General features: G+C 39.9%; 1 protein-coding gene and 1 pseudogene across 9 annotated transcripts in view; both read right to left on the bottom strand.

Annotated features, from left to right (window-relative positions):
• Window positions 1-756: 756 nt before the first annotated feature.
• Window positions 757-27,343, bottom strand: part of CRCP (CGRP receptor component) — a 43,768-nt gene continuing 17,181 nt past the window's right edge. For 8 of the 9 annotated variants that reach the window (XM_008530828.2, XM_070567863.1, XM_008530824.2 and 5 more), the window contains 2 exons: window positions 8,006-8,063; window positions 757-2,404 (listed from right to left, as the gene is read on the bottom strand). In XM_008530828.2, coding sequence (XP_008529050.1) covers window positions 2,255-2,404; window positions 8,006-8,063 — 208 coding nt within the window. In that variant the 3' untranslated portion in view covers window positions 757-2,254. The remainder of the gene's footprint in view (window positions 2,405-8,005; window positions 8,064-27,343) is intronic. The other variant, XM_070567859.1, reaches the window with a different exon arrangement.
• LOC103558031 (DAZ-associated protein 2-like) lies at window positions 11,385-12,145 on the bottom strand (annotated as a pseudogene).

The following is a 27,343-nucleotide window of genomic DNA, read 5'->3' on the forward strand; positions in this document are numbered from 1 at the left end:
AACCAAAAAATTTCCCTATTACAAACCAGAGCTTTCCCCTAAAAAAAGTGAACTGAGAGCCTACAAAGTCTGGAATAACAAAGGCAGGCTGGTGGACCTAAAAAATCTATCTAGCTCCAGTCACTGAGGCAGATACTGGAATTGGTTCTCAGAATTCTGCCCTCCTCATATGTTACAGAGTCTGCCCCAGCTCCCCTCAGGGCTGCCTCTCCTAGAGTGACGTGACTGGACATCAGCCTCCATGTTTGGGAAATAATTTAACTGTTGACTACACATTCAGTAACTTTCACAGAGGCGAAGGACAATATGCAAAGGGGCATACTTTTTTTCTTCTTAAAGAATAAAACAGCCACATGGTCAGAAGCTGAAACCAGATAGAAGGATATAAAATGAAAAGCAAGTCTCCCAACCTCCCCAGCTCTCCTTCCTAGATGTGATCCTGGTTAAGTTTCTTGAGTAAATTATTTTTTATTTCTGAAATATTGATTATTAATGTGACAGGAATATTACATAGAATATGTTTCTTATAAAGGTTAAGTCTTCCAGAGTCTACATCGCTTAATCAGAAACTGAGGCTAAATTCAAGTCCAAAACATAGAAACTTAAAATTTTCTTGAAATCCATCAGAGAATTTAGATATAAATAGATTCAATTTTTTTTTAAATCACATATTTTAGCTTTTAAGTCAGATTTCACTTTCTTTCTTTCTATCCATGGCAAAACAAACTCTTCAAAGATTTACAAAAATAGCACCAGTTGGCAGTCACCTGGAAACAATTTATTATTAACCAGATTAAACTCTTAAATCCATCAAGAAAAAGCATCTAACACACACAAGGTTAAAATGAAACAACAATGACATAAGCACATGCATGCCTTGACAAATAAATCAACAGCTCCTGGTAAAATTCCAAATACTCAAGAGAGACTTAAAAGTAAATGCCCTGTTAATTTCAATGTTGCCTGTAAGCAGATCTCAGTTGATCCTTAGATAATAAGGTTAAGACTGACATAATTGCAATCGGCAGGGGTGGCAGGGAGGCTGAAATAACCTGGGAATTGCAAGGAGGTAGAAAGTAATCCAATTAACAGCAGGATTGAAAATAGGTAACTTTGCAACAAAATGACTACCAATTTGGAAAATTAATGTCTATGGGCATTTTCTTCCCCAAACAGGGAGCAGAGTGTATGTGGGAAATTAATTTTTAGCAGTATTCCTAGGACTTAAGGCATGTCTGGAGCTACTAAATTCTCCAAAGCCTGAATATTACAAGCTCTTCACATGGTAATTATTCTAGTATTTTAAATCCAGAAACTGATGCAACTGTGCAACAGCCAACAAATTCAAATTCTTATTAATAAACCTCTAGTTCTTCGTATTCTGTCCATGAAAAGAGCTACATATTTGCGCCTTTTAAAAATGAAAACAATTTGCCCATCGTGCAAGTGACCTGGCTCAACAGGAGGTACCTACCCAGGGGTCCCTCTCAGGGCAGGAAACTGAAGATGGTCAGAAAGGCAGCCAATCTACTGTATTTCTGTTGCCACTGTCATTCAGTCTGGAGTGCCTCTTTTCAACTGGAATGAGCTGGTACCCTAACATTTAAGACTAAATAGTGAGCCAGTAAACAAAGCCCATGCCAGCGGAGGAAAAGGGCCTTCAGATCTGATGACGACCTGATGGCCAGGCTCTTCTTATCTCTGCTGTTCTCAAGGTGAAGATTCCTGTAAGGTGAGCCAAGTTCTGTGGCTCATTTTAAAGTAAAGCAACAATCTGCTGCTCTGGGAGTTTTTAGACGTCTAACTAGATTCTCATAACTCAGCTCTCATCCCAATACCACTCTGTGCTCCTGCTTAGGAAGCGCCTAGAGAAGCAGATAAAACTAATTAGGACACAGCACATCAAAGGCAACACAAGTAGTCCACCAGCTGTGTACAGGGACCTTCCCACAACTGGCAAAGGCCACAGAAGAAATATTTTACCATAGAGGGTTCCACAGTCATTGTCTTCTTCAACTCTGTCCTCTTCTCTTTAGCTTTCTGCCCCGACAACCTCAGCCTATCTTCAGCCCCATTTTTTCTCCCGGAGACACAAGAATTTCTTTTTAGTTCGTATTTGAGATTTACCCAACTAAACCATGAAATCAGGTCTGTTGGGGTCGAAAGTAAAACCAAATAAACAATTCTCTGAACATCTGAGAAATGACTGCTAGCTCTTTCAACTTCATGAGATGCTTGAGCCAGCTGTGTTCTTCTATGCTGGGTTCTCTTCGTCCATTGTCATATCATCATTGGTATTTTTCTTTTGCTCAGCCTCTGGCCCTGCAGGCAGAATGCTTGTGACAGTGTGGAGGAGTGCTTCAATCTGCTCTTCTGTGAGCCGCTCTTCACTCTCTTCCACCATCTGCAGAAGGAAAGAAACCCCTCCAGACATTACAAATGAGCCTCATGGGCCAGATCCACCTCCATATTGTCTTGTCCACGTTGTTCTCGGTCTCAGCCCAGCCTCCTACCACAAAGAGCTGAGGGACTGGCTGTGAGCCACCTCAGGTCTCTAGGTCCTCTCCCTCTTGGCTCCATGGGAGGGAGAAGCCAGCTCAACCTCCAGAGTAAGCCAATGCAACTGCTCAAAATGGGTCAGTGAAAAAAGCAAGTTATAGGTTAGCATTTTTCTTTAAAGAAAAAGAAAACTCTAACAGATCTATACCCATCCATGTACACACAAGAATACGTAGTATATGCAAAGAAAACTCACCCCTGGGGAGTGAAATGGCACCTTATATACTTCTGTGTTTCACAAGTACATCTGTAACTTATGAACTATATCAACTCATTTGATGACTACCCACTATGTGCCAAATAGGTCATATATTTTTTCTAGTCCTCACTACCACCACCACTAACAACAGCTCTTTAGGGTGCTCATGTGCCTGGTGTTGCACCTTGCACTTCACATCTATTATTTCTTTTAACCCTCACAACAATCCTAATAAAGGGTACAATTAGAATCCCAAACCAGGCTGCCCAACTCTAACACCTGCAATCTAACACACACCATGTGGCCTTGGTCATCTGCTGGGAATGCAAAACAGGAGTCTGATGAATGACATCTTGGAAACAATCTCCCACCGCCCCATCAAAGGTCCATTTAAAGCCCAGTTTCTGACACGGACCTGGAAATCTGAACGTACAGATGATATCCACAATCATGAGTCAGTTTTCTTAGCCTCACCTCTAATTCTCAATATATTAATGAATACAACCATAATGTAGCCACCTTTTTAAAAGTAGTATGCAGGCAGTCAAGTTACTTAACCACGTTCACTTGGTAGCATTCGCCATCTATCACAAACAGCCTTCTCAGCTAATGGTGTCCAGGGTCCTATTCTATGGCATTTCCCAGAGCAATCTCTGAAATCTGGCAACTAACACCAAAAGGAGTTCCAGAAAGAAATCCTGGCAGATTTAAATAAAGTAAGATGACAGGCTAGGCTTACAATCCTAAAAAAGACTTCAATCTGACTGCCTCACTTTATAGATAACAGTACAGAAGCTAAAGAAGTCAGGTGACATGTCCAAGATCATACCACAAACTCCTGGGCAAAACATCAGTCTCTTCACTAACCTCAATCCAAAAATGTTTCCACAACTAGAGAATAATCTTGGGTGTTCTGGGGTGGAGAAGCTCCTGAGTGAAGCAATGGGGTTATTTCCCATCACACTGAGAAATAAAACCACCATTTTCTAAAGATTCAAAGGCTCTGTAAAATGTAACTTCTCTACTGAATAAGAAACAATCCTCAAAAACCCATTTTTTGAAATCAGACATGCAAAATTAGGGTCTGTAAAAGGAAGTAATCTACATAGACTGCCTCCAAAGAATGAAGGAGGAGGAAGGAGGGATATATCCGATTTGATTATTTAATCTTGAGAAAAGATGATCTTTGAGAGAAGAATGTCTCCAAGTTTACGAATAGCTGGCATAAACAGTTGATGAACTACTTCCTGCCTCAGGGGAAGAGGGTGCAGGAGATTTAGGCTGTCATTAGAACAGTGACAACCTCCCACCAGTATCTATTCAATGCTCCACAGTTCATGAGGGCCTTTCTCAGAATCACTGCCCACCAGAACTTCTCAAGAACACTGTACATAAAGTCAGGACAATTTACAGACGAGTAAGTGGGGGTTCCATGTTATAAAGAAACCTAAATCTGGGTCTCCTAGCAAGCAGTGCAAGGTCTTTTGACTTTGAATCCCAGCTCTTTCTAGAACACCACAACTTCCAGTGGGAGGTTTCTTTTTCAATCTCTTTTTTTTCTTTTTTTCTTCTTTCCCCCAAACCACCCCCCCGCCCCCCCCGGAACTTAGTTGTATATTCTAGTTGTAGGTCCTTCTAGTTGTGCTATGTGGGACGCTGCCTCAGCATGGCTAGATGAGCGGTGCCATGTCCGTGCCCAGGATCCAAACCGGTGAAACTCTGGGCCTCTGAAGCAAAGCGTGCAAGCTTAACCACTCGGCCATGGGCCAGTCCCAGTAGAAGATTTCTATCACTTCCTTCTCAGAGATGCTGTATGGTCCAGACTATAGAGTCCACTAGTTTGGAAGAGTTTGGTTATATGACCTCTGAGAGGCCTTCCTTTTTAGAAAACCAAAAGAGAGGACTTCAACAGCCCACTTTCTTGCATCCCAAACTCTGGGTTTGATAGATGCGGCACTGATCAGACATCAGCTAGGTGTGTTCTGGGCAACAGGTCTAAACAGCTTTCTTTCTTTCTTTCTTTTTTTTGAGGAAGATTAGCCCTGAGCTAACTGCTGCCAATCCTCCTCTTTTTGCTCAGGAAGACTGGCCCTGAGCTAACATCTGTGCCCATCTTCCTCTACTTTATATGTGGGATGCCTGCCATAGCATGGCTTGCCAAGTGGTGCCATGTCTGCACCCGGGATCTGAACCGGCGAACCCCAGGCTGCCAAAGTGGAACATGCGCACTTAACTGCTGTGCCACCGGGCCAGCCCCTAAACAGCTTTCTAATGTTGCCATATTTGCCAAAAGCATAAGCTTTTGTCAGCACACAACCCTCAGGGACAATTACAGTCAGGAACTTTTCTTTTCAACCCAATAGTCCCAGTCACAGGAAGAAAATTTAAGCTTCATTAAGCAAAATGAAATATACACAAAAAAGAAACTTTCAGAAACCAGACACTTATTAACCCCTCTTGGATCACCAGGGTAAATGATAATAACTATATTATTCCTCACCTTTTCTTCCCAACAAAGAATAAACAGAGCCCAAATAAAGAAATGCAAAGCACCATCTCCACATTGTCAAACACAAAAGGTTTCAAGTTGTTGAGAATATAAGGACAAATGAAATGTAAAAATCCAAAGTATTTGCAGATGGGTCAAGATAAATGATAAATTTTTATCATTTGCAAAGGTTCTATCAATTCCCGGGGCTGTCAAACTGGCCTGCTGTACTTCAAAAATGGTTGTTTCTCATTCTAAACTGCCAAGCCTAACCTCCTACTTTCCTCAAAACAACTCAAAATCTAATAGCAACAGATATTTCTAGCTATTTGACCCAAAACAGTTTACTCAGCCTCTGTAAACTTCAATTTTCTCTAATGTAAAATGAAAGTAATGTCTATAGTAAGGACCAAATGAGAACATACATTATAGTGTCTTCTAAATCATAAAACTCTATGTAATTCAAGGCTAAATCACTAAATTATAACAGGCATAGATGGTAGTGCTGTTCAGGAAAGTGGCCTGTAAGGTCATGGGGTTACTGTCTTGTCTTCAGGGCAGAAGGCTCACACACTGTCCTAAATTATACACAACAGGGCACGGCAGAAGTCACAGAAGCTGGGTGGTTTCCTCATTTCCTCACAGACAGCAGGCAGTCACTTGTGGATCTGAGGATCAGAACAAATCATGGCTGAGATGTAACTTAAAAGGAGAAGTTTCAGCCTCCAAAACTGAATATTAACAAATGTTGGATGCTGGAATTACTTTTGGACCCAGGAAGAACAAATGGCTGTAAGGTTAACACAAGGAAATTTTCAAGTCCTTTGCACTTTCTACTCTATGTGAAAACCTCATTTCTTATCTCTCTCTGGTGAGAAGAGATACTGCTACAAGCTTTGGTAAACAATTTACTATCCTTCATAGCCAAATCCTAGGCTGGGAAAAATCTGGCTATAAAATGGTCCAACTGCTGGAAATGACATAGTTTTTATCAAGGCTTACCTACCTGTGGAAAGGAAGAGACCAATCTGAGGGGATGCCACACACACCTTTCTTCTCACCATGTAAAAGCACACGGCTTGGAGGAACAAAGTAAGGCTTTTGAATCAGACCCAATCAGCCACTCACTAGCCAAGACTATGGTGAGGGCATTAAAGGTGACATATACAAAGCCCCTAGCTCCAAGTCTGGCAAGTAGTAAGCACTCTTAATAGCAGCCAATATTACCAAGTAATGATAGAGCTTTCCACAGGCTCTGGGATGAGGTCATGCTAATCTTCCTGATCTCTTCTCTCCATCTGTCATTAAGCCATGAATAACATATGTTGCTGATTAAGTTGGAGGAGACATGATATGTGATCTTTAACCCAGAGGGACAGGGATTAGTTTCTTGCTGTTTCGTTTGTTTCTTCCCTTTTCTAAGTTGAATCTCCAACACAATCAAAAGGATCAGAATAAGGAGGGTACAAAAAATGGATCTCTAGTGTCTAGAAAGACACCCTTTACAGAAGGAATTTTTCTAATTTAATTTTGGGTGCATTTTGAAGGGCAAAAACAATGCTGGGAAGACAATAAAAGTTTTAGTCAAAAATTAAATACCCATGACCCTTTAAAAAAAGGTTGTTTTTTTTCTAAGCAATTCTAAACATCATAGGTATTTTTGGTCATTTTCTTTCACACTTTTCTGAAGAAAATTTGACAAAGAGCTAAATACTTCTAAAACTGACTTTGGGAACTGCTTTATGCTCATTTTATTAATTCTCCAGCCAAAGTTTTTTTACCAGCAGTTAAACAGCCTGCCTGATATTTGTAGCTTAATGATCTCTGCCCTGTACAGCAGAAGGAAACTGCCACAATATGCCAATATAGCGACCACTCTGTATTGCTGGACCTCATTTTCACATTCCCCTATACCATCTCTGGCTTCTCTTCCAGCTGCCTTCCATAATTCTAAAGCTTTATGCTATGACTGCTATTTAGACTTTGCAAGTGATGAGGCTCCACTGAATGGTTTTATGCAGGGAAACAAGATGGTCAATCTGTGGTTTTAGAAAGTAAACTATGATAGTGGTGTAGAAGATGGACTGGAGGGGGCCAGACTGAGGCGGCCCAGGGAGAATGGTGAGAAGACAACCGCAAGAGCCAAGCTGAGAAATGATGATGGAAATTAAGGCAGTGCAGTAGGGAGAGAAGAAAAAATAAGAGGCGATAGAAGCAATAGAATCTGGGGACTAACTGAATATGAGATAAAAGGAAGAGAATGACTTGCAGGTTTCTGGTCTACGAGACCGGGCCAGGACAGTGAGGGAGAAAGAGAGCATGTGGGAAAGTGCACATATGCTCCATTAACCAAGAAAAGAAACGCAGGAAGAGTAGGGTTGAAGGGTGGGAGTGGGGGGAGATAAATTTCACCAGAGTCAGGTTGACTCCCATGTTTTTACGCAACATCTGGTTGGCAACAACCCCTACAGGGAAGCAACGGCCAGAAAGGCGTAGGATATCAGGGAGAAATTAGCTGCCAAAACCCTAGCCCTAAACCCTATAGAAAGAATTAAATTTCTTCCAGTCTTCTACTTTCCTTAAGTCCCTACTAACTAGGATCAAATTGGTGAGGTCTCTTTTCACTTACAAAATGGGGCGGTTGTGTAGTCTTTTCAAGAAATGGCAGTTTCTAGCTTGCCTGTTCTCAGCTTTTATCACCCTTTCTACATTGCCAACTCAGAAACCAACCCCTTCAAGTTTAGGCCTCCTTCACTCACCAGCTGGATCTCAACAGCAGTCATGGGCCTGTGATTCAGCAGCTGAAGCTTTTCAGCTCTGTCAAAACAAAAGTACACAGCATTTAAAACTCTTATACCCCTCACAATCTTGAGTCTTGACCAAGCTGTTTAGAGAACACTTTGTCAGATAAGAAATGGGAGAACCACTTGGAATGTGGCTCTCAGTTTCTTCAACTGCAAAATGAGAGAATGGGAATAGGAAAGTCCTATGTCAGTGACTCTTACCCAAGGGTACAAATGTGTATTAGAATTTTAAAGGGTATAGAGGCATGGATTGTAAGAACTGTAGCAAACAGTAAAGGTGCAGTTTTAATCAATTTTATTTCAAAAACGTGAAGAAAATAATGTTTTCTTAATCCAAATTACAGAAAATAAAGATTAACAAAATCTTAGTAAACAAAAACAAGGACTTTAAGAGACAGGAGTTAATACTCAGTAGTATAAGGTACAGTCCTCTGCCCTCAAAGAGCTTACAATCCAGTTGGGGAAAGAAGACAAATACAAGCGAATTTTAACAAGAGATTTACGTAACAGTTAAAGATAATTATCATCTGTTACAATGCAATATACATAGCTCATTGCTGAAGGGGTGCTTGAAATGTGTGGACTCTCAAAGATAACTGGACTTAAAAGGAAAAAGACTGGCTTCAATTATTACCACTATGCAAGTGACAACTTCTAAATTTCTCCCTCAATCTGACCCTGCAGCTCCAGATTCATCTTTCAATTCAATTCAATAAGTATTTATTGGATTTAAAGACATTCTAGAATAAAAAGATGAGTAAGCCACAGTTCCCAGAGCCATACGTTTGGGGAAGCAGTACAAGTTACCCAATCTCTCTAAGCCTCAGTTTCATCATCTGCAAAACAGGAATGATAATAGTACTTAATATCTCATGAGGGGGTTATGAGGAATGAAAATCCTTCCAATTATAGTGGCAGCAGCTACCATTTATTGCTTACTTTCCACACAGCAAACACATTTAACTCTCAGACTTAATTGGTGCTGAGATGGTAAACAACTTGTCCAAGTTTACACAATAATAATAAAAGCTGGTATTCTTAACCATCTGCTTCTAGTATTCAGTGTCAAAACAATGACTGTCACACAGTAATTTCTCTATAAATGGTAGTCATTATTAAGGCAGTTGTAGTTAAATTCTACTCCTCATAATCCCCAAACATTTAGTCTAGACTCAAAGAGGAAGACTTCATGGAGGAGAAGACCCGTGCCGAGCCCTGAAGGAATCTCTAGGCAAAGGATGGGAAGAATGGGCAGTCAGGGCAGGAACAGCACAAGTAAACACCCAGAAGAACAAAAATTCACAGAGTTTTAGGAAATGGCTGCTTGAGAGGTTGTAGGACACAGGGCTGAAAGAGTTATCTGGGACAAGACCACAAAGGGCCCTGACTACCAAGAGGCTAGATGTTAGTTTATAGACACTGGAGAGCAAACAAGCAAAGGAGTGACATACTCCTAGGTGAGAGAAAATGAAGTCACGAACTTGGGCAGCAGCAGCAGGGATGACAATGAGAGTCTGGACGTGTGAAATGCTCCTTGTCAGCCTCAGGTACAGTCAACAGGGTGTGACAACTGCCTAGGTTGGGTGGGAGGTGGGGTGAAGGAAATGGAAGAGTCAAGGTTTACTGTCAGGTTTTTAGCCTGTTTGGGAAAAGTATGTTAACTGAAATCTGAATTTGAGTTTGTGGTACTTTTGGAACAACAATGAAGAGGTCTCTGTCGAGCAGTTTGTGTAGTTTTAGTTCTAGTTTTGTCTAGAACTAAGAAAAAGACCAGAACTGGATTTATTAGCAAGGAGTTATATGAAACCATGAGAGTAGATATCATAGTCCAGAGACCAACTACAGAGTAAATGAAGACCCAGGACAGAACACCAAAACCCACCTCCATTTAAGGAGCTGCGAGAGAAGGCAGCAAGAGAGAATGAGAAGGGGCAAAGAGAGGAAAAAGAAAACCTGGGAGAACAGTGTGAGGGAAACCAAGAGAGCAAAGTTTCAGGACGGAGGGTATTATCAGCAATGCCAAATACTGAAAAGTGGAAAGTAGGTTGATAGATTGATACTAAATTTGCCAAGAAAGACAGCACTGGTGGCCTGTGCAAGTAGTTCAGCAGAATGATTGTTGTGGTGATAGCTGGATTGTGGAAACTGAGGAATAACTGTAGAGGAAATAACCTGTTGTGGTTTTTTTTTTTTCGTTGTAATGCAATGTCATCACTTTATTAAAATATTCAAAATAGTCTTTATTCTACATTTTTAGTATAAAAAATCTACAAGTTAAGTGACCACAGTGTAGAGACATACAACGCTCAACTTCTACAGCAGTCAATGGGACAATCGAATACCACATGTACAGAACACTAAACTGAGATGAACTGAACTTATAAGATAAAATAAAATCCAATTTCAGGAAAAAAGGTGAAAATATTAAGGACTCCAAAATATTCTTAACCCTAATGAGATTTCACTGGACTCAAGTCATTTTATAGTAAGGCATTCACAATATGACCCATTAACTCAGCTTAGGGAGAAACATGAGTGGCCGCATCAGGCACTCTTTGACGTAATAAATGGTACCCGATTCTTGATCTGAAAACTTCCCTTAATTTGGCTCTAAAGTCACCAGGCTTTTGAAAGGCATCCTCTTCATTGCCTCCCATATTTTAAACAAACCTGTTTTCTGTACAGTTTGTATTGATATCCTTTGTTCAAACAAACCTCAGTTTTTCAGGCAGCAAAGAAATCTGGGTTCAGTTCACGCATGAAGAGACAACCTATAAAGAGGATCCAAAAGGCACCCCCCACTTTTGCCTGAGGAGATGCAAAAGCAGAAGTAATGGGGTCTGTGCTTGGGGCACAGAGCGGGTTTCAGTGGATCCTTGTGAAAGACAAGTTAGAAGATGACAAGTGAGAAGTGCAAGGAGAGAAGGAAATTAGTCTGACTGGCTTTCTGTCCTGCACCACTGATTCAACGGAGACTGGTGGAAGGGAATGGAAGACTAGGGTTGAAGGTAGGATGTGGGGCAAAGGATGGAAGGGGAAAGGCAGACAACTAATACATTTCATTTATAACAAGCAATACAAATCAGAGACTTAAAGGAGATTAAAGACCAATCAGAATAATTTGGCAACTTTAATTCTTAGGAAGATCAAAGTTCCCTCCAAACCTAATTTGATGTTTTATTACTAGAAGCAAATAATGGTACGTACAGTATTACTCCAGTGGAATTAAAGGAAGACCCTCAAGGCTGCTTCACCCCCACTGATTTTATGAATGGCTACCTCTCCTACCTCAAAATGCTTTCGGGAGGTACTGCTACCATTACATAGTTCCTTATTAAGTTTGAAAATTGCCTGAAAGTTTGGGCAACAGAAAGACATCCCAACAACATGTCTAAACTGCAATTTTAGGTTAATATGACTAAAGGAGTTACATTATGAGAAGTGCTGTGACATAGTCTTGGTTCCTCACCAGATGGTGTGGTCACCTCCTGAGCCACCCATGAAGAAGTTTCCCTTTGACTGAGTTACAGCGACACTGGTTCCTTCCATGACTGCAAGCTGAGCAGCTTTGGGAGGGCATCCTGGGAGTAGAGGAGGAACACTGCCAGCAGTAGCCCCAGCTCCAAATCTAGCACCTATATCATACCCTCCTTCTACCAGCACAATAGAACCAGATGGATAGATGGGATAATAAGCCATGGGGATTGTGGAACCTAAAGGACCAATAGCCACTTACTGGGCCATGGGAAGATACAGTGAGGGCAAAGAAAAGCGGCTGACATGGTGGGGACTGTGGCAGCCCCCAGGTGCACGCAGAGCTCAGATGACAGATCTCTGAGTAGGCAGATGGAGCATCAGTATGGGGTGGAACCTGAGAAAGATGCAAGGTTAAGGGTACAGTGGATTCCCAGGAGGCTGCACAGGGTAGGCTGGCTGTGTTAGACATTGACCTTTGCTGTTCATGGTGGCTGTGGGTCCAGTTCTGCTCAGTCTCACAGACTGAAATAACCTCTTGACAGGAGAGAAATAAAAAAGCAGTTAGAGCCTGAGGGGGGCAAGTTCTGGAGGGAGACTGAAGCATGTTTGCCAGCTAAGGAGATACATGCGGAGAGACTGAAATTATATGAGAGTAAGGGAAAGACCCTCAGAAAAACAAAAGTCCAAAGTTTCGGTGAAGTGGCTCGTGTTCCACTGAGACCACAGCAATGTGGAAAGAAAAGGCAAATCTGAGGTGAGCTGAAGGGAAATGAGCTCATTTTGGATAACTTTTCTCAGTGAAGCAAAAGCGAAGTTACCATCTGAGAGGTCTGGATGTGAAGAGGGTTAACAGGACCAAAAGCTGCAGAGTATCAGGTAAGGAGGGGACTAGGAATAAGATCAGCCAGCAGTTTCAAAGGCCCAAGTGGCTTGGAAAATATGAACCTTCACTCAAAACTAAATTATTTACTTTAACCATTATCACCAAACAGTATGAATAAAGAATACAGGAAGAGCAGGAATAGAGAAAAGGAATAGCTGAATAAATGAGCATCTCAGCTACAAATCAATCAAAGCAACGGAACTCAGTTCACCCAACAGTCATTATTCTGCCAGGCTCTGAACTGCTGACATGTTCCCATAGTTACAAAAAGGATCTTGTAAGTCTTCTAGCAACAAAAACATTCACAGTTGCTCCCTGAAACTGCTCCCTGGTTTGACTCAGAGTCAAACCAACTAAGGAACTTCTCTGCTCCTCCATCCAAGGAGAACTAAACCACAGAACTACATGTTCTGAAGGTTCTAGGTTTGGTGGAGTAGGTCTTACAAACATTCCCCCGGACTTCATAACCAAGCCTATTTTTATTGTCTCTACTTTCTCCCCCTTCACTTCTCAACTCACTGCACTTTAGTTCCTGCCCCAAAAGACCACCAAAACTGTTTTTGCTAAAGGGCCTAGTGACTGCATATTGACTACTCTAGAGGATGCTTCTGTCCTGCTTTACCCTGTCTCTGTGACACCTGACATTGCTGATAACTTTCTCCTTAAAACTAGCTACCTTGCAGCTTCCATAGGACTATTCGTCCTTGATTCTCTTAACTTTCTGACTATTCCTTCTTCATCTCTTTCTAGGTTTTCTGTTCTGCTTGCCTCTGTAGCAATTCCACAGTGCCTTCTTTCACCCTCTGACCCTTTCACTGAGTTCCTCATCCAAGCCTCACAATCTCCTCTGCTACTTAGGTTTTAACCAAGAAATCCAGGTTTTCATGCTATGTGAACTGAGCTCCAGACCTTTGCAACCAACTGCCACCTAGACATCTCAGACACATTTCAACACTACATATCCCAAAGTGATCTGACTATCCTTCCCAACAAACCAGCTCCTCTCTCTGTACTTCTCATCTTGGTGAAGAGCCAAACACGCAGGCCAAAAACCTGTAGGTCATCCTTGACTCCTTCCTCTTACCCACTGCCCATATTAAGTCACCAAGAATTACTGATCATATTTCCTTCAAGATAGCTGTCCCTCCTCACCATTTCTACAAGCTACTTCAATTCTTCTTGGTTAGAGGACAATGGCCTCTACCCTCGGAGGTCTGCCACTTTTCAATCTATCTTCACTCTCACAAAAAAAAGTATCTTAAAAGATGAAAACCTGAACATCTCATTATCCTGCTTGTAATCTTCCCACTGTCCTCACAGGTTTTGGTATGAACTTGAATTTCCTTAGGTCAGCCTCCAGAACCCAGTGAAATCTGGTCTTTGTTGGTGTCTCTCTAGGTTTATATGCCTTCATTTCCCCCAACCACTCATATCCCAATTAAATGAAACTGCAAACACTCCACGGGAAAGCATCAGGCTAGTTCCTGATTCCAGGCCTTAGCACATCATGTTCCCTCGGCTTAGAAAGCACTAACTCACCCGCATCTGGCTGACTCTCACTTTATATTAAAACCTAGTGTTACTTGTAAAACACTACACTCAAATTCTGATATTTCAGTGTCTTTCTACTATGTCCTCACTACCATAGCACTTACAATGTATTCATCTTTGCATCCCCAACAACTGAACAAAGCTGGCATGAGGTAAATGTAATCTGCAGGATAAATGGAAGAAAGAGCTAGGGCAGCCCTGACTTCTAGGAGGAATTCAAGGGAGAGACAACTGTTGAATACTGGGGAGACATGGGGCAGGAGTCTATGCTCTGAAAGCAAGGTAACCACACTCCAGATACTATGAGAACCCATCCACCTACTCTGAGCTTTTCTAGTTCCAGAGGTCCATGTCCCAAATATTGTGCCAAAACCTAAGCAATCTGTGCACAGAAGATCCCTTTTAGGGACCCAAAGTTATTTACATATCTACCTAAGCTGATTCTTGAAGGCAAATTCTTCCTTTATCCTGGCAGACATAGCTGTACATCTAGAAAGATCTCAGAATGAGAGCTGGGACTGAAGGCAAGGCTGCAATTCTTAAGAACTAAATGCCTCAAGCCAAAAGCTAAAATGATTAAAGAAGTAAATGCTTTGGGGAATTAACATTTGGGGGGAAAATTAAATGGGCCTTAGGGTCAAATGACTTCAAGTTGATTCTCAATACTACCATTTTTGCTGAATAAAGCTATGAAGTCAAATAAAACATGGTTCCTACCATACCCTCAAGGACTCTAGTTTAGGTATTTAAGCAAATTAATGGAGTTCTAGTTTGCACTACTAGAACTGACCAGTTAAGGGTTATTATCTTGAATCTCCTCTCCCTGAAAGAATGGTAGAGGAAAAACTCTATCAGAGGATATTCAGATATAAGGATTTAAGAACACTTCAGCAGTTTCTATGATAAATGTGATTCCTGTCTTAAACTGCAATTCCTAGTACAAGATGGTCCAGGTCTTGAAGGTATATGGCAAGCAGCACCCTGAGTCACCAGGCACTAAGGCCAAATGAATTCAATGGGCTGCAATAGTCAGCAACCTAGCAGAGAAGTCAGGCCCCAGCCACAGTGAAAGAAGCCTGCCAGCCCCCTCTACTGGTTCTTTGTAGAACAACACTGCCTGCAGAGACATGATAACCTTTGTAAAAAACCTGGAGTGTTAATCTGTCCCAGGAATCAACCATTTAATGAAAAGTAGACACTAAAAGATCACAACAGACTTTACAAATCCTCAAATTTAGGATCACAAATGGAAAAAGGGAACTGCAAATAATCTTTCTCTGAATATTATAGTCTGCTTTAAATTTATATAGATTCTAGCTAATCATGAATCAGCTTACAAGGCAATTCCTACTTGTGAACTTCTTGAATGGTAGCCAAGTGCATATCTGTAGCAGAAAAGATGTAGGGATTGGGAAGCAAATCAACAGCCCAGACAAATACTTAGAAAAGGTCTTAAAAATCAACCATTAGGGGGCTGGCCCCGTGGCCAAGTGGTTAAGTTCGCGCGCTCCACTGCAGGCGGCCCAGTGTTTCGTTAGTTCGAATCCTGGGCGCGGACATGGCACTGCTCATCAGACCACGCTGAGGCAGCGTCCCACATGCCACAACTAGAAGAACCCACAACGAGGAATACACAACTATGTACCGGGGGGCTTTGGGGAGAAAAAGGAAAAAATAAAATCTTCAAAAAAAAAAAAAAAAATCAACCATTAGGACTTTCGTTGTAGATGAGATCTTACAAGCCCCCTAAAGCCTATCCTTCTGGTGATTATAACAAAAAAAACTAAGGACAAAATACAAAAGCAATAACCTGAGGACTGTGAAAAGAAAACAAAGGTAGGTGGACTGGAGAGAGAAACAAAACTTGAAGAAAGAACTAGTTGGTGTGGGGGACGGAGGTGAGGTTTTTTTCCCCCCTTTTCTCTCACAGCCTTGATCCTCAGGCCTGCACTTAGCAGAGCTACAGCAGTAGCTAAAACTCCAAGAGAAATTCCATCTTTTTGGCCACAAGATTGGGGAAAAGGGCCCTTGAGATCTGGAGATTTCGGTGAAGCTAACAACTCGAGGGTCACTCTCCAGGGAGGCCTGGCAGGTGTAGACAGGAAGGGAGCCCCTGTGGTTCAGAATGCCAAAGAATATCTTTTCCCCTCCTTTTCTCTTTTGTTCTCTCCCTGCGTGGGCCCAAGGGTGGCACCAGTAACAAGTGCACACATGGGCAGCTAAAACTTTGAGAGAAACCTAGCACTTGCAGATAGAAGACTGAAAAAAGGGGGCCCATGTGGGCCAGAGAATACAGGGGCAATCCCAGAGAGGAGAGGTAGAAATGAAGATTCTCCTAAATTTGAGTAGAGATGAGGATTCTCCTAAATTTGAGTATCAACCTACACAAATCCTAGGTTTAGCCTGAGCTTCATGTGCTGAACAGCCCCAAAACAGCATGGAGCAAACAGACTCAGCACAGCAAAGACACTGAGAAGTGAACAAGTTACATTACCACTCCAGTCTCATGCAAAACAGACCCAAAGCTACAGAGCAAAGGTTTTAAAAACTAAACTGACATTGAAATCCTTGCCCTCGGAAAGCAAGACAGACTTCAGGTGTGAACTTAACTGAGTTGACTGCCTGCTAAAAGAAATTTTAAAAGCAAGATTAAGCAGAGGCTTTTAACAGGACCCAGAACCTAAACAATATAATATTCAAATTATCCAGGATACAATCTAACATTACCTCCATGAGGAAAACATGACTCATTCTCAAGGCAAAAGATAATCAACAGATGCCAAATTTGTGACAATCCAGATGTTGGAATTATCAAAGACTTTAAAGTAGCTATTTATAACAACATAAGGTAAAAGTAAACATTCTTGAAATGAATGGAATAATATAAGTTCTCAGGAAAAGGACAGAGATGATAAGTAATATACAAATGGAAATTTGAGAACTGAAAAATATAATACACAAAATGTATTATATTAAGCCACTGGGTGGGCTTAATAACAAAATAGAGATGACAGAAGAAAGAGTCTGGGAACTTATAGATAGATCAATAGAAATTATCCTTTTTGAACAACAAAGAGGAGGGAAAAAGGGAAAAAATGAACAGACAGGATTCCAGGAAACCGGCAGAGTAGGAAAAATCAGGAATCTGCCTCCCCACCACCTGGAAAACAACTGTCTAGACAACCAGACCTAAATGTAAAATGCAAAATTACAAACTCCTAGAAGATAATGTAGGAGAAAATCTAGATGACGCTGGGTATGGCAATGACTTTTGATACAACACCAAAACCACAATCCATGAAAGAAATAATTGGTAAATTGGACTTCATTAAAATTAAGAACATCTGCTCTGTGAAATACAACATCAAGAAAACAAGAAGAAAAATCACAGACTGGAAGAAAATATTTGCCAAAGACACATCTGATAAAAAACTGCTGTCCAAAATATACACGTTCCTAGGGGCCAGCCTGGTCGTGTAGCGGTTAAGCTCACAGGTTCCGCTTCTCAGCAGTCCAGGGTTCGCCAGTTTGGATCCCGGGTGTGGACATGGCACGGCTTGGCACACCATGCTGTGGCAGGCGTCCCACATATAAAGTAGAGGAAGATGGGCATGGATGTTAGCTCAGGGTCAGGCTTCCTCAGCAAAAAAAAAGAGGAGGACTGGCAGCAATTAGCTCAGGGCTAATCTTCCTCCAAAAAAAAAAAAAAAAAAAAACACAAATTCCTAAAACTCAACAATAAGAAAACAACCCAAGGCCAGCCCCATGGCCTAGTAGTTAAGTTCAGCATGCTCTGCTTTGGTGGCCCAGGTTCAGTTCCTGGGCATGGACGTACACCACTTGTTTGTGGCCAAGCTGCAGCAGTGATCCACATACAAAATAGAGGAAGATTGGCACAGATGATAGCCCAGGGTGAATCTTCCTCAGAAAAAGAAAAGAAAGAAAGAAAATAACCCAATTCAAAAATGGGCAAAAGGGGCCAGCCTGGTGGCATAGTGGTTAAGTTTGCATGCTCCAATTGGGCAGCTCAGGGTTTGCAGGTTCGGATCCTGGGCACGGACCGAGCACCACTCGTCAAGCCATGCTGTGGCAGCATCCCACATAAAATAAAGGAAGACTGGCAATAGATGTTAGCTCAGGGCCAATCTTCCTCTCAAAAAAAGGGGGGTGGAGGGGGGGAAGATCTGAACAGACACCTCGCCAAAGATGATATACAGACAGCAAATAAGCATACGAAAAGATGCTCTCTACATCATATGTAACCAGGGAAATGCAAATTAAAACCATGAGATACCACAACACACCTATCAGAAAGGCCAAAATCCAGAAGACTAACACCAACAAATGCTGATAAGAATGTGGAGCACCAGGGACTTTCATTCATTGATAGTGGGGATGCAAAATGGTACAGCCATTTTGGAAGACAGTCTGGTGGTTTCTTACAAACTAAACATGCTCTTACCATATGATATAGCAATTACACTCCTTGATATTTACCCAAAAGAACTGAAAACTTATGCTGACAAAAAAACCTACACACAAATGTTTATAGCAGCTTTTTTTGATAACTGCCAAAATTTGGAAGCAACCAAGATGTCTTTCAGTAGGTAACAGATAAATAAAATATGGCACATTCAGACAATGGAATTATTATTCAGTGCTAAAAAGAAATGAGCTATGAAACCATAAAAGAGACATGGAGGAACTTTAAATGTGCATTACTAAGTGAAAGAAGCCAATCTGAAAAGACTACATATTGTACGATTCCAACTACATGACATTCTGAAAAAGGCAAAACTATGGAGACAATAAAAAGATCAGTGGTTCGCAGGGGTTGTGGGTGGGGAGGGAGAAATGAATAGGTGGAGCACAGAGGATTTCCAGGTCAGTGAAAATACTCTGTATGATACTATAATGGTGGACAGATGTCATTACACATTTGTCCAAATCCACAGAACGCACAATACCAAAAGTGAAACCTAAGGTAAACTATAGACTTTGGGTGATAATGATGTGTCAAAGTAGGTTCATTGATTGTAACAAATTTACTATTCTGATGGGGGATGTTGGGAGGTTATATATGGGTGGGGTAGGGGGCATATGGGAAATCTCTGTACCTTTCCCTTAATTTTGCTATGAACCTAAAACTGATCCAAAAACATAAAGTCCAACAACAAACAAAAACAAATGATTCTGGGAAGGTGGCAGAGTAGCAAGCCCAGAAATCTGTCTTCCCATCTAGACAATAAGTGCACTGGCAGAATCTGTCTGAAAAAGCTATTTTCGAACTCTGGAGTCTACTGAAGGGTTAGAATTTCCAGGAGAAGGCCTGGAGGGTAAATTTCAGTTAATTATGGTCAGTTTTAGATCTTAGCACAGTGGCAGCTACCCATCTCACAACTCCAGTGACAGACAGCTGTGCATGTGTTCCTGAAGTAACTTACACACAACTTGTGGAAGCTAGAGAGGGCAAAAAGGACCCTGCTCTCCAAACATCAGGATCTGTGCTTTAATCACTGATTGTTGCTTCTGACTGCAGGCAAAGGGGCAGTGGCCATTGTTGTTGCACCTCCCTTCATTAGTGAATGCTCCTCCAACTCCAGCTCAAGTGACTTCTAGGAGATTTAAAGGGCTCTTTTCTCTACTCTTCACTTTTTCTTCTTCCCTAAAGCTCAGACACTAAAGGCTAGGACATTCAAAAACAACTACATATACAGGGAAAATCAGAAAGGGAGTGCATATGGCTAGGGAAAGGGGCAAGCTCAGAAAAGACCTGAGAAGACTTGAGTTCATATCTCAGGCTGATCCTTGGCACAGAGCCAGCCTACTGTAATTTAAAAAAATGAGCGATAAAAACAGTATAAAAAACCAGCAGGCCCTGCAGAAGGAACAGAATCTAATTTCCAGAGTTACCACATTATTAGAGGAAATGTCCAGTTTTCAACAAAAAATCACAAGGTATACAAAGAAACAGGAAAGTATGGCCCATTCAAAGGAAAATAATAAAGCAACAGAAAACGTCCCTGATAAAGACCTGATGGTACATCTACTAGACAAAGGCTTTAAAACAACTGTCTTAAAGATCCTCAAAGAACTAAAGAAAGATGTGGAGAAAGTCAAGAAAACAGCATATGAACAAAATGGAAATATCAATAAGAGAAGAAATAAAAAAGAAACCAAAAAGAGATTCTGGCACCGAAAAGTACAATAACTGAAATGAAAAACTCACTAGAGGGATTTGAAGGCAACTTTGAGCAGGCAGAAGAAAGAATCAGCAAACTTAAAGATTGAACAATGGAAATTATTGCATCTGAGGAACAAAGAAAAAAATTCAAGAAAAGTGAACAGAGCCTATGGGATCTGTGGAACACCATGAAGCCGACCAACATATGCATTCTGGGAGTCCCAGAAGGAAAAGAGAGAGACAGAAAGGGGCAGAGAGAATATTTGAAGAAATAATGGCTGAAAACTCCCCAAGTTGATAAAAGACATGAATATAAACATACAAGAAGCTCAATGAACTTCAAGTGAGATGAACTCAAAGAGATTCACACAGAGACACATTATAATCAAACTTTCAAAAGACAAAGAATCTTGAAAGCATCAAGAGAGAAGCAACTTGTCATATACAAGGGAACCTCACTAAGATTTCTCATCAGAAACCTCAGAGACCAGAAGGCAGTGGGCCAATATATTCAGAGTGCAAAAAGAAACACACTCTCAAGCAAGAATCCTATATCCAGTAAAACTGCTCTTCAAAAATGAGGGAGAAATTAAGACATTCCCAAGTAAACAAACACTGAGGGAGTTCATTATCACTAGACCTGCCTTAGAAGAAACGCTCATGGGGCTGGCCCCGTGGCTGAGCGGTTAAGTTCACACACTCCACTTCAGTGGCCCGGGGTTTCGCCAGTTAGAATCCTGGGTGTGGACACGGCACCACTCACCAAGCCATGCTGAGGCAGCATCTCACATGCCACAACTACAAAGAGCCACAACTAAAAATACACAACTATGTACCAGGGGGCTTTGGGGAGAAAAAGAAAAAATAAAATCTTTAAAAAAAAAAAAGAAGACGAAACGCTCAACAGAGTCCTACTATATGAAATGAAAGAACACTAGACAGTAATTTGAAACTATATGAAGAATTAAGCATTTTAATAAAGGTAAACACATGGGCAATTATAAAAGCTAGAATTATAACAACAGTTTGTAACTCCACTTTTTGTTTTCTACATAATTCAAGATAATTTAAAATAACTATCAGTTTATGTTTTGGGGCACACAATGTATAAAGATGTAATTGTTTTATATCAACAAAAAAAGATGATGAGAGATGGGGATGGAGCTGTAAAGAAGCAGAGTTTGTGTATGTTATTGAGGCTAAACTAATATAAATTCAAATTAGAGTGTTATAACTTTAGGATATTAAACCAGGGGCTGGCGGGAGAGGAGAATGGGGAGTTATTGTTTAATGAGTATAGCGTGTCAGTTTTGTAAGATGAAAGGTTATGAAGATGGATGGTAGTGATAGTTGTCCAATATTATAAATGTATTTACTATCACTGAACTGTACATTTAAAGATGGTTAAGATGGTAAATTTTATGTTATATATATTTTACCATAATAAAAAAAATTGAAAAGAAAAGTAATCCACTTTCCCCACACCATTTCCTGACTATGCCACTGAGTGGATATGGGCAGTATCACAAAAGACAAAGCAAACAGAAAATGATACACCATGCAAATATTAACTCAAGAGTACACATTAAAATAAGTTTAACTAATGAAATTACAATAAAATAGCACATCAAAGTACATTATTGTACCACTTAAAATCATCTCATATACTGTGGTATTACCTGTACCATACTTGGAAAACACTAGATTTCATGGTTTCTAAATGCCTTTTGGCTCCAAATTCTGGCTTTCTCACCTCTCAATAAGAATTCAGCCAATGGAGTCATTCAGGTAGAATGACTGCTCTGATTTAACAGATATTTCTGAGAATCTAGCTAACCAAATATGCTGTTCTGGAAAGACAAAGCTTGATGATGCAAGAGCTGAAATGCCATTGGAAGCACTCAGCCACCATACGGTGTGGGGAGTATATAGGTGGCCACAAAAGAGATATCAAATTTGAGGTTGGCCTTTTCACTTTTCCCTCAGGAAAAGATCAGTGATTCAAGCTTTAGAATCATTCAGCAAAGGACTTGTAAAGGCCACCTGAATCTTGTATATGGCTGTGAGATGAAGTCAATCAAAAGGAGGTACAGTCATGTGCCATATAATGACGTTTTGGTCAATGATGGACCGCATATACAACGGTAGTCCCATAAGATTAGTATCACAGAGCCTAGGTGTGCAGTAGGATATACCACCTAGATTTCTGTAAGTACACTCTATGATGTTCACATGATATTGCCTAAGATGCATTTCTCAGAATGTACCCCCATCATTAAGCAAAGCATGACTATATTATAAAATGGTACTGTCCAACATGCCGGCTACACTGACTATAGATGGCTATTAATATTTAAATTTAATTAAAATTAAATAAAACTAAAAATGCAGTTCCTCTGTTGCACTAGGCACATTTCACATGATCAAGATGCATGTGGCTAGAAGCTACTGTGTAGGACAGAGCACAGGAATATTTCCATCACTGTAGAAAGTTCTACTAGACAAGACTGTTCTGTTGTCTCTCTTGATAAATAGTCTACAGAGGAGCCATTGATAGGGAAAAAATACAGTGAGAAGGTACAGTCCAGCTGAAACAGCTGCATAAACATGCACGTACACACATACAACCTTTATAGTCTGAGATCTCTGTCTTTGTGAGAATCAAAGTAGATCTAGAGGAAAAGCGATGCATCATTTTCTTCCCTTCCCCAAGTCCTGATCCCCTACTTGCGATTCTATTATCCAAAGCTTTTTGTGTCAGTAGGGTGAGACATGCTCCAATAAGGGAGCTGAGGGTGATAAGTATATAGATTGTTTGAAAAATGTTAATATAAAGTTTCCTTGTCAAAAAGAAGAAAGAAAGAACAGAACCCTGAGGACCTGTAGAACAATTACCAAAGTTCTAACAGTTGTGTTTTTGGGATTCTGGAAAGAAAGAAGAAAGAGATTGTGGTAGAAAAAAAATTTCAAGCAATAACATTCCAAAACTTCACAAATCTGATAAGAAACAAAAATGTACATAATCAAGCAGCTCAGCAAAGTAAAAAAAAAAAAAAAAATCAAAATTTCAAAGCCAAAGATAAGAAAAAATATTGAAAGCAGACAAAAACAACACATTACATATTTGTATGACCACAGATTTCTCATCAGAAACTATGGCAATCAGAAGATACTGAAGTAACATCTTTAAAGTACTAAAAGAAAAGACCACTCAGCCCAGTGAAACTATCCTTCAGGAATGAAAGAAAATAACAACATTCTCAGCTGAAAGAAAACTAAGAAAATTTGTAGCCAGCAGATCTGTTCTAAAAGAAGTGCTAAAGAAGTTAGTTCTTCAGGATGCAGTAAATGGTAAGAAATAAACCTGGAACTTAAGGAATGAATGAAAAGCAAAGTAAGTCGTAAAATTCTAAGTAAACATAAAAGACTATTTTTGTCCTGTTAAAGTCTTTAAAATATGCAAAGTCTAAAAGTATATGTTAAAAGATTGCTAAATACTATTTTCAATGTATGTAGATGTAATAAATATGACAACTATAACACAAAAGGGAGAAGATAAAGGGACCTACCTACATTCTACTTAAAGTGGTAAAATATTAACTCTATCTGGACCTTAAATGGTCAGGTATGCATATTGTTATCCCTACAGCAACCACTAAAAATTAAAAATATACCAAAAGATATAGCCAAAAAGCAAAAAGATAAATTTTTAAAGACTAAAGAACAAGAACTATATGAACTTCTTAATAGACACAAAAAAAGCAATTGACAAAATTCAACATCCAGTCATGATAAAAATCTCAGCAAACTGGGGGCTGGCCCAGAGGCATAATGCTAAGTTCAGCACACTCCCCTTTGGCGGCCCAGGTTCACAGGTTCAGATCCTGGGCATGGACTTACACCACTCATCAAGCCATACTGTGGCAGCAACCCACAAAGAAAATAGAGGAAAGACTGGCACAGGTGTTAGTTCAGCGCTAATCTTCCTCAAGCATAAAAGAGGAGGATTGGCAATAGATGTTAGCTCAGGGCCAATCTTCCTCACCAATCAATCATTGAATTCATCATCTCAGCAAACTGAACTTCCTAAACCTGGTAAAGGGCATCCGTGAAAAACCTAAGCTAACATTATATTTAATGGTGAATGACTGAAAGCCTTCCCCTAAGATCAGAAACAAGGCAAGAACATCTGCTCTTACCATTACTATTCAACATCATACGTCAACATCACGGTCCTAGCCAGTGCTTGAGACAAGGAAAAGAAATAAAAGGCATAAAGATTAGAAAGAAATAAAACTGTTTGTATTCATAAATATCATGATTGTCTACATAGAAAAATCCCAAGGACTATCCTAAAAAAGCTCCTAGAACTAGTAAGTGGATTTGGTGAGGTTGTATGTCATAAGATCAATATAGAAAAGTCAACTGTATTTCTCTATATTAGCAATGAACATCTGGGAATCAGTACTATTTACAATAGCACCAAAAGTTATGAAATACATAGGCATAAATCTAAAAAATTGTGCAGAATCTGTATGCTTAAAACTACAAAACAGTGATGAAAGAAATTAAAGTCTTAAATAAATAGAGGGGCTGGCCCTGTGGCGGAGTGGTTAAGTTCACATGCTCCACTTTGGTGGCCCAGGGTTTCACCGGTTCAAATCCTGGGCGCAGACGTGGCACTACTCATCAAGCAATGCTGAGGCAGCATCCCACATGCCACAACCAGAAGGACCCACAACTAAAAATACACAACTATGTACTGGGGGGCTTTGGGGAGAAAAAGAAAAAATAAAATCTTAAAAAAAAAATCTAGAGCTAACAAGACACTCAATGGTGAAAGATTTAATATTTTTAAATAAATAAATAAATAGAGAGACACAGTGTTTTCATGGATTAGAAGACTCAATATTGTTAAGATATCAATTCTCCCCCAAAACTTATCTATAGGTGTAATACAATCCCAATCAGAATCCCAGCCAGATCTGTTCTAGATATCAACAAGTTGATTCAAAAATTTATATATGTGGACTGTTGGTGGGAATGTAAATTGGTGCAGCCACTATGGAAAACAATACGGAGGTTCCTCAAAAATTTAAAAATAGAACTACCATATGATCCAGCAATTCCACTTCTGGGTATTTATCCAAAGAAAACAAAAGTACTAACTAGAAAAGATATACGCACCCCACGTTCACTGCAGCATTATTTACAATAGTCAAGATAAGGAAACAACTTAATCATCCATTGACGGATGAATGGATGAAGAAATTGTGGCAAATATATATACTATGGAATATCATTCAGCCATAAAAAAGAATGAAATCTTGCTATCTGTGACAACATGGATGGACCTCGAGGGCATTATGTTAAGTGAAATGTCAGATGAAAAGAATACTGTATGATCTCTCATATGTGGACTCTAAAAAACAAAAACAAACAAACCAAAACCAAGCTTACAGATACAGAGAACAGATTAGTGGTTCACCTCCAGAGGCAGGAGGTTAGGGTGAGAGAAATGGGCAAAGGGGGTCAACGACAACAAAAAGCAAATAAAAATCGAATAAAAAAATTTATATAAAAGGCAAAGGAACTAGACAAGCCAAAACAATTTTGGAAAAGAAGAACAAAGTTGAGGAACTCATTATTTGATCTCAACATTTAGTACAAAGCTGCAATGATTAAGACAGTGCTGTACTGGAAAAAGGACAGATCAGTGGAACAGAATACAGAACGAAGAAACAGACTCCACAGATTTCTTAGAAAACTACAAAGGCAATTCAATGAAGAACGGATGGTCTTTTCAACAAATGATACTGAAGCAGTATGAAATCTATACACACAAAAAAATGAATCTCAAGCCATATCTCACACCATACCCTCAAAATAGATCATTTCTATAAGAAAATATAAGAGAAAATCTTTGTGACCTTAGGTATGGCAGAGTTTTTTAAATACAACATCAAAAGTAAGATGCATAAGAGAAAAAAGACAAGACAAACTTGACTTTATCAAAACTAAAACCTTCTGCTCTGCGAAAGTGTTAAGAAAATGAAAAAACAAAACATAGATTGGAGAAAATACCTGCAAATTACATACTGAACAAAGGACTTATATCCAGAATATAAAAATAACTCTCAAACTCTGTAAAAACAAATAAAACAATAAAATAACGGGCAAAAAATTTGAATAGATACTTCATCAAAGAAAGTAAGTGAAATAAGAACAAGAATGATGCTCAACATTACTCATTATTAAGGAAATGCAAATTAAAACCACAATGAGATACCATTTCAAACCAAATATGAACAGCTAAAATAAAAAATACTAGGAATACCAAGTACTAGCAAAGATAAGGATTAAGTGGAACTCTTACATTGCTAAGGCAAACACAAAATGGTGCAGTCACTTTAGAAAAGAGTTTGGCAATTTCTTATAGAGTTAAACTTATTCTTACTAGATGACCCAATAACTCTTCTTCCTCTTCCAAGAATGAAAACTTATGTTCACACAGAAATTTGTATGAGATGTTTGTAGTAGCTTTATTCACAATTGCCCAAAACTGGAAATATCTCAAATGTCCTTCAACTGGTGAGTGAATAAACAAACTGCAGTACATCCATAAAATGGAACACTACTCAGCAATAAAAAGGAACAAACTACTGATACATGCAGTAACGTGGATAAATCTCAAATGCATTATGCTAAGTGAAGGATGCCACACTCTAAAGACTATGCACTATCTGATTCCATTTATATGACTTTCTGGAAAGGGCAAAACTGTAGGAAAAGAAAACACATCAGTTGCCAGGCTCTGGACATGGAGAAGGAATTAATTACAAAAGCCTAGAATGTGGTAATTTCTGGGAATGATGGAACTGTTCTGTAATGTACATGGATTGCTTACATATTAACGACATGACAAATCATTTTAAAAGGAATATTTATATAATTCCAGTGTTGATTCTAAGATTTCTAGGGTGAAAAGTTCCCTTTTTGGCTGCTGGAAAGGAGTAGCTCTATTCTTTTTCCCCAGAAGAAAAAGCTCCTTCTTAATGCCCAAGCAAGGACATCCAAAGGGCCCACTGGGTCTACTACCTTGACAGCTTTCTCAGAAAAACTATCTGAAACTTTGGTTAAGCTGGAAGAATTCACTACTGGGTTACTGCTTACTATGTGCCTGATTTGGGGCATGTTT

The sequence above is a fragment of the Equus przewalskii genome, chromosome 12, assembly GCF_037783145.1.
Source record: "Equus przewalskii isolate Varuska chromosome 12, EquPr2, whole genome shotgun sequence".
Lineage (NCBI taxonomy): Eukaryota > Metazoa > Chordata > Mammalia > Perissodactyla > Equidae > Equus > Equus przewalskii.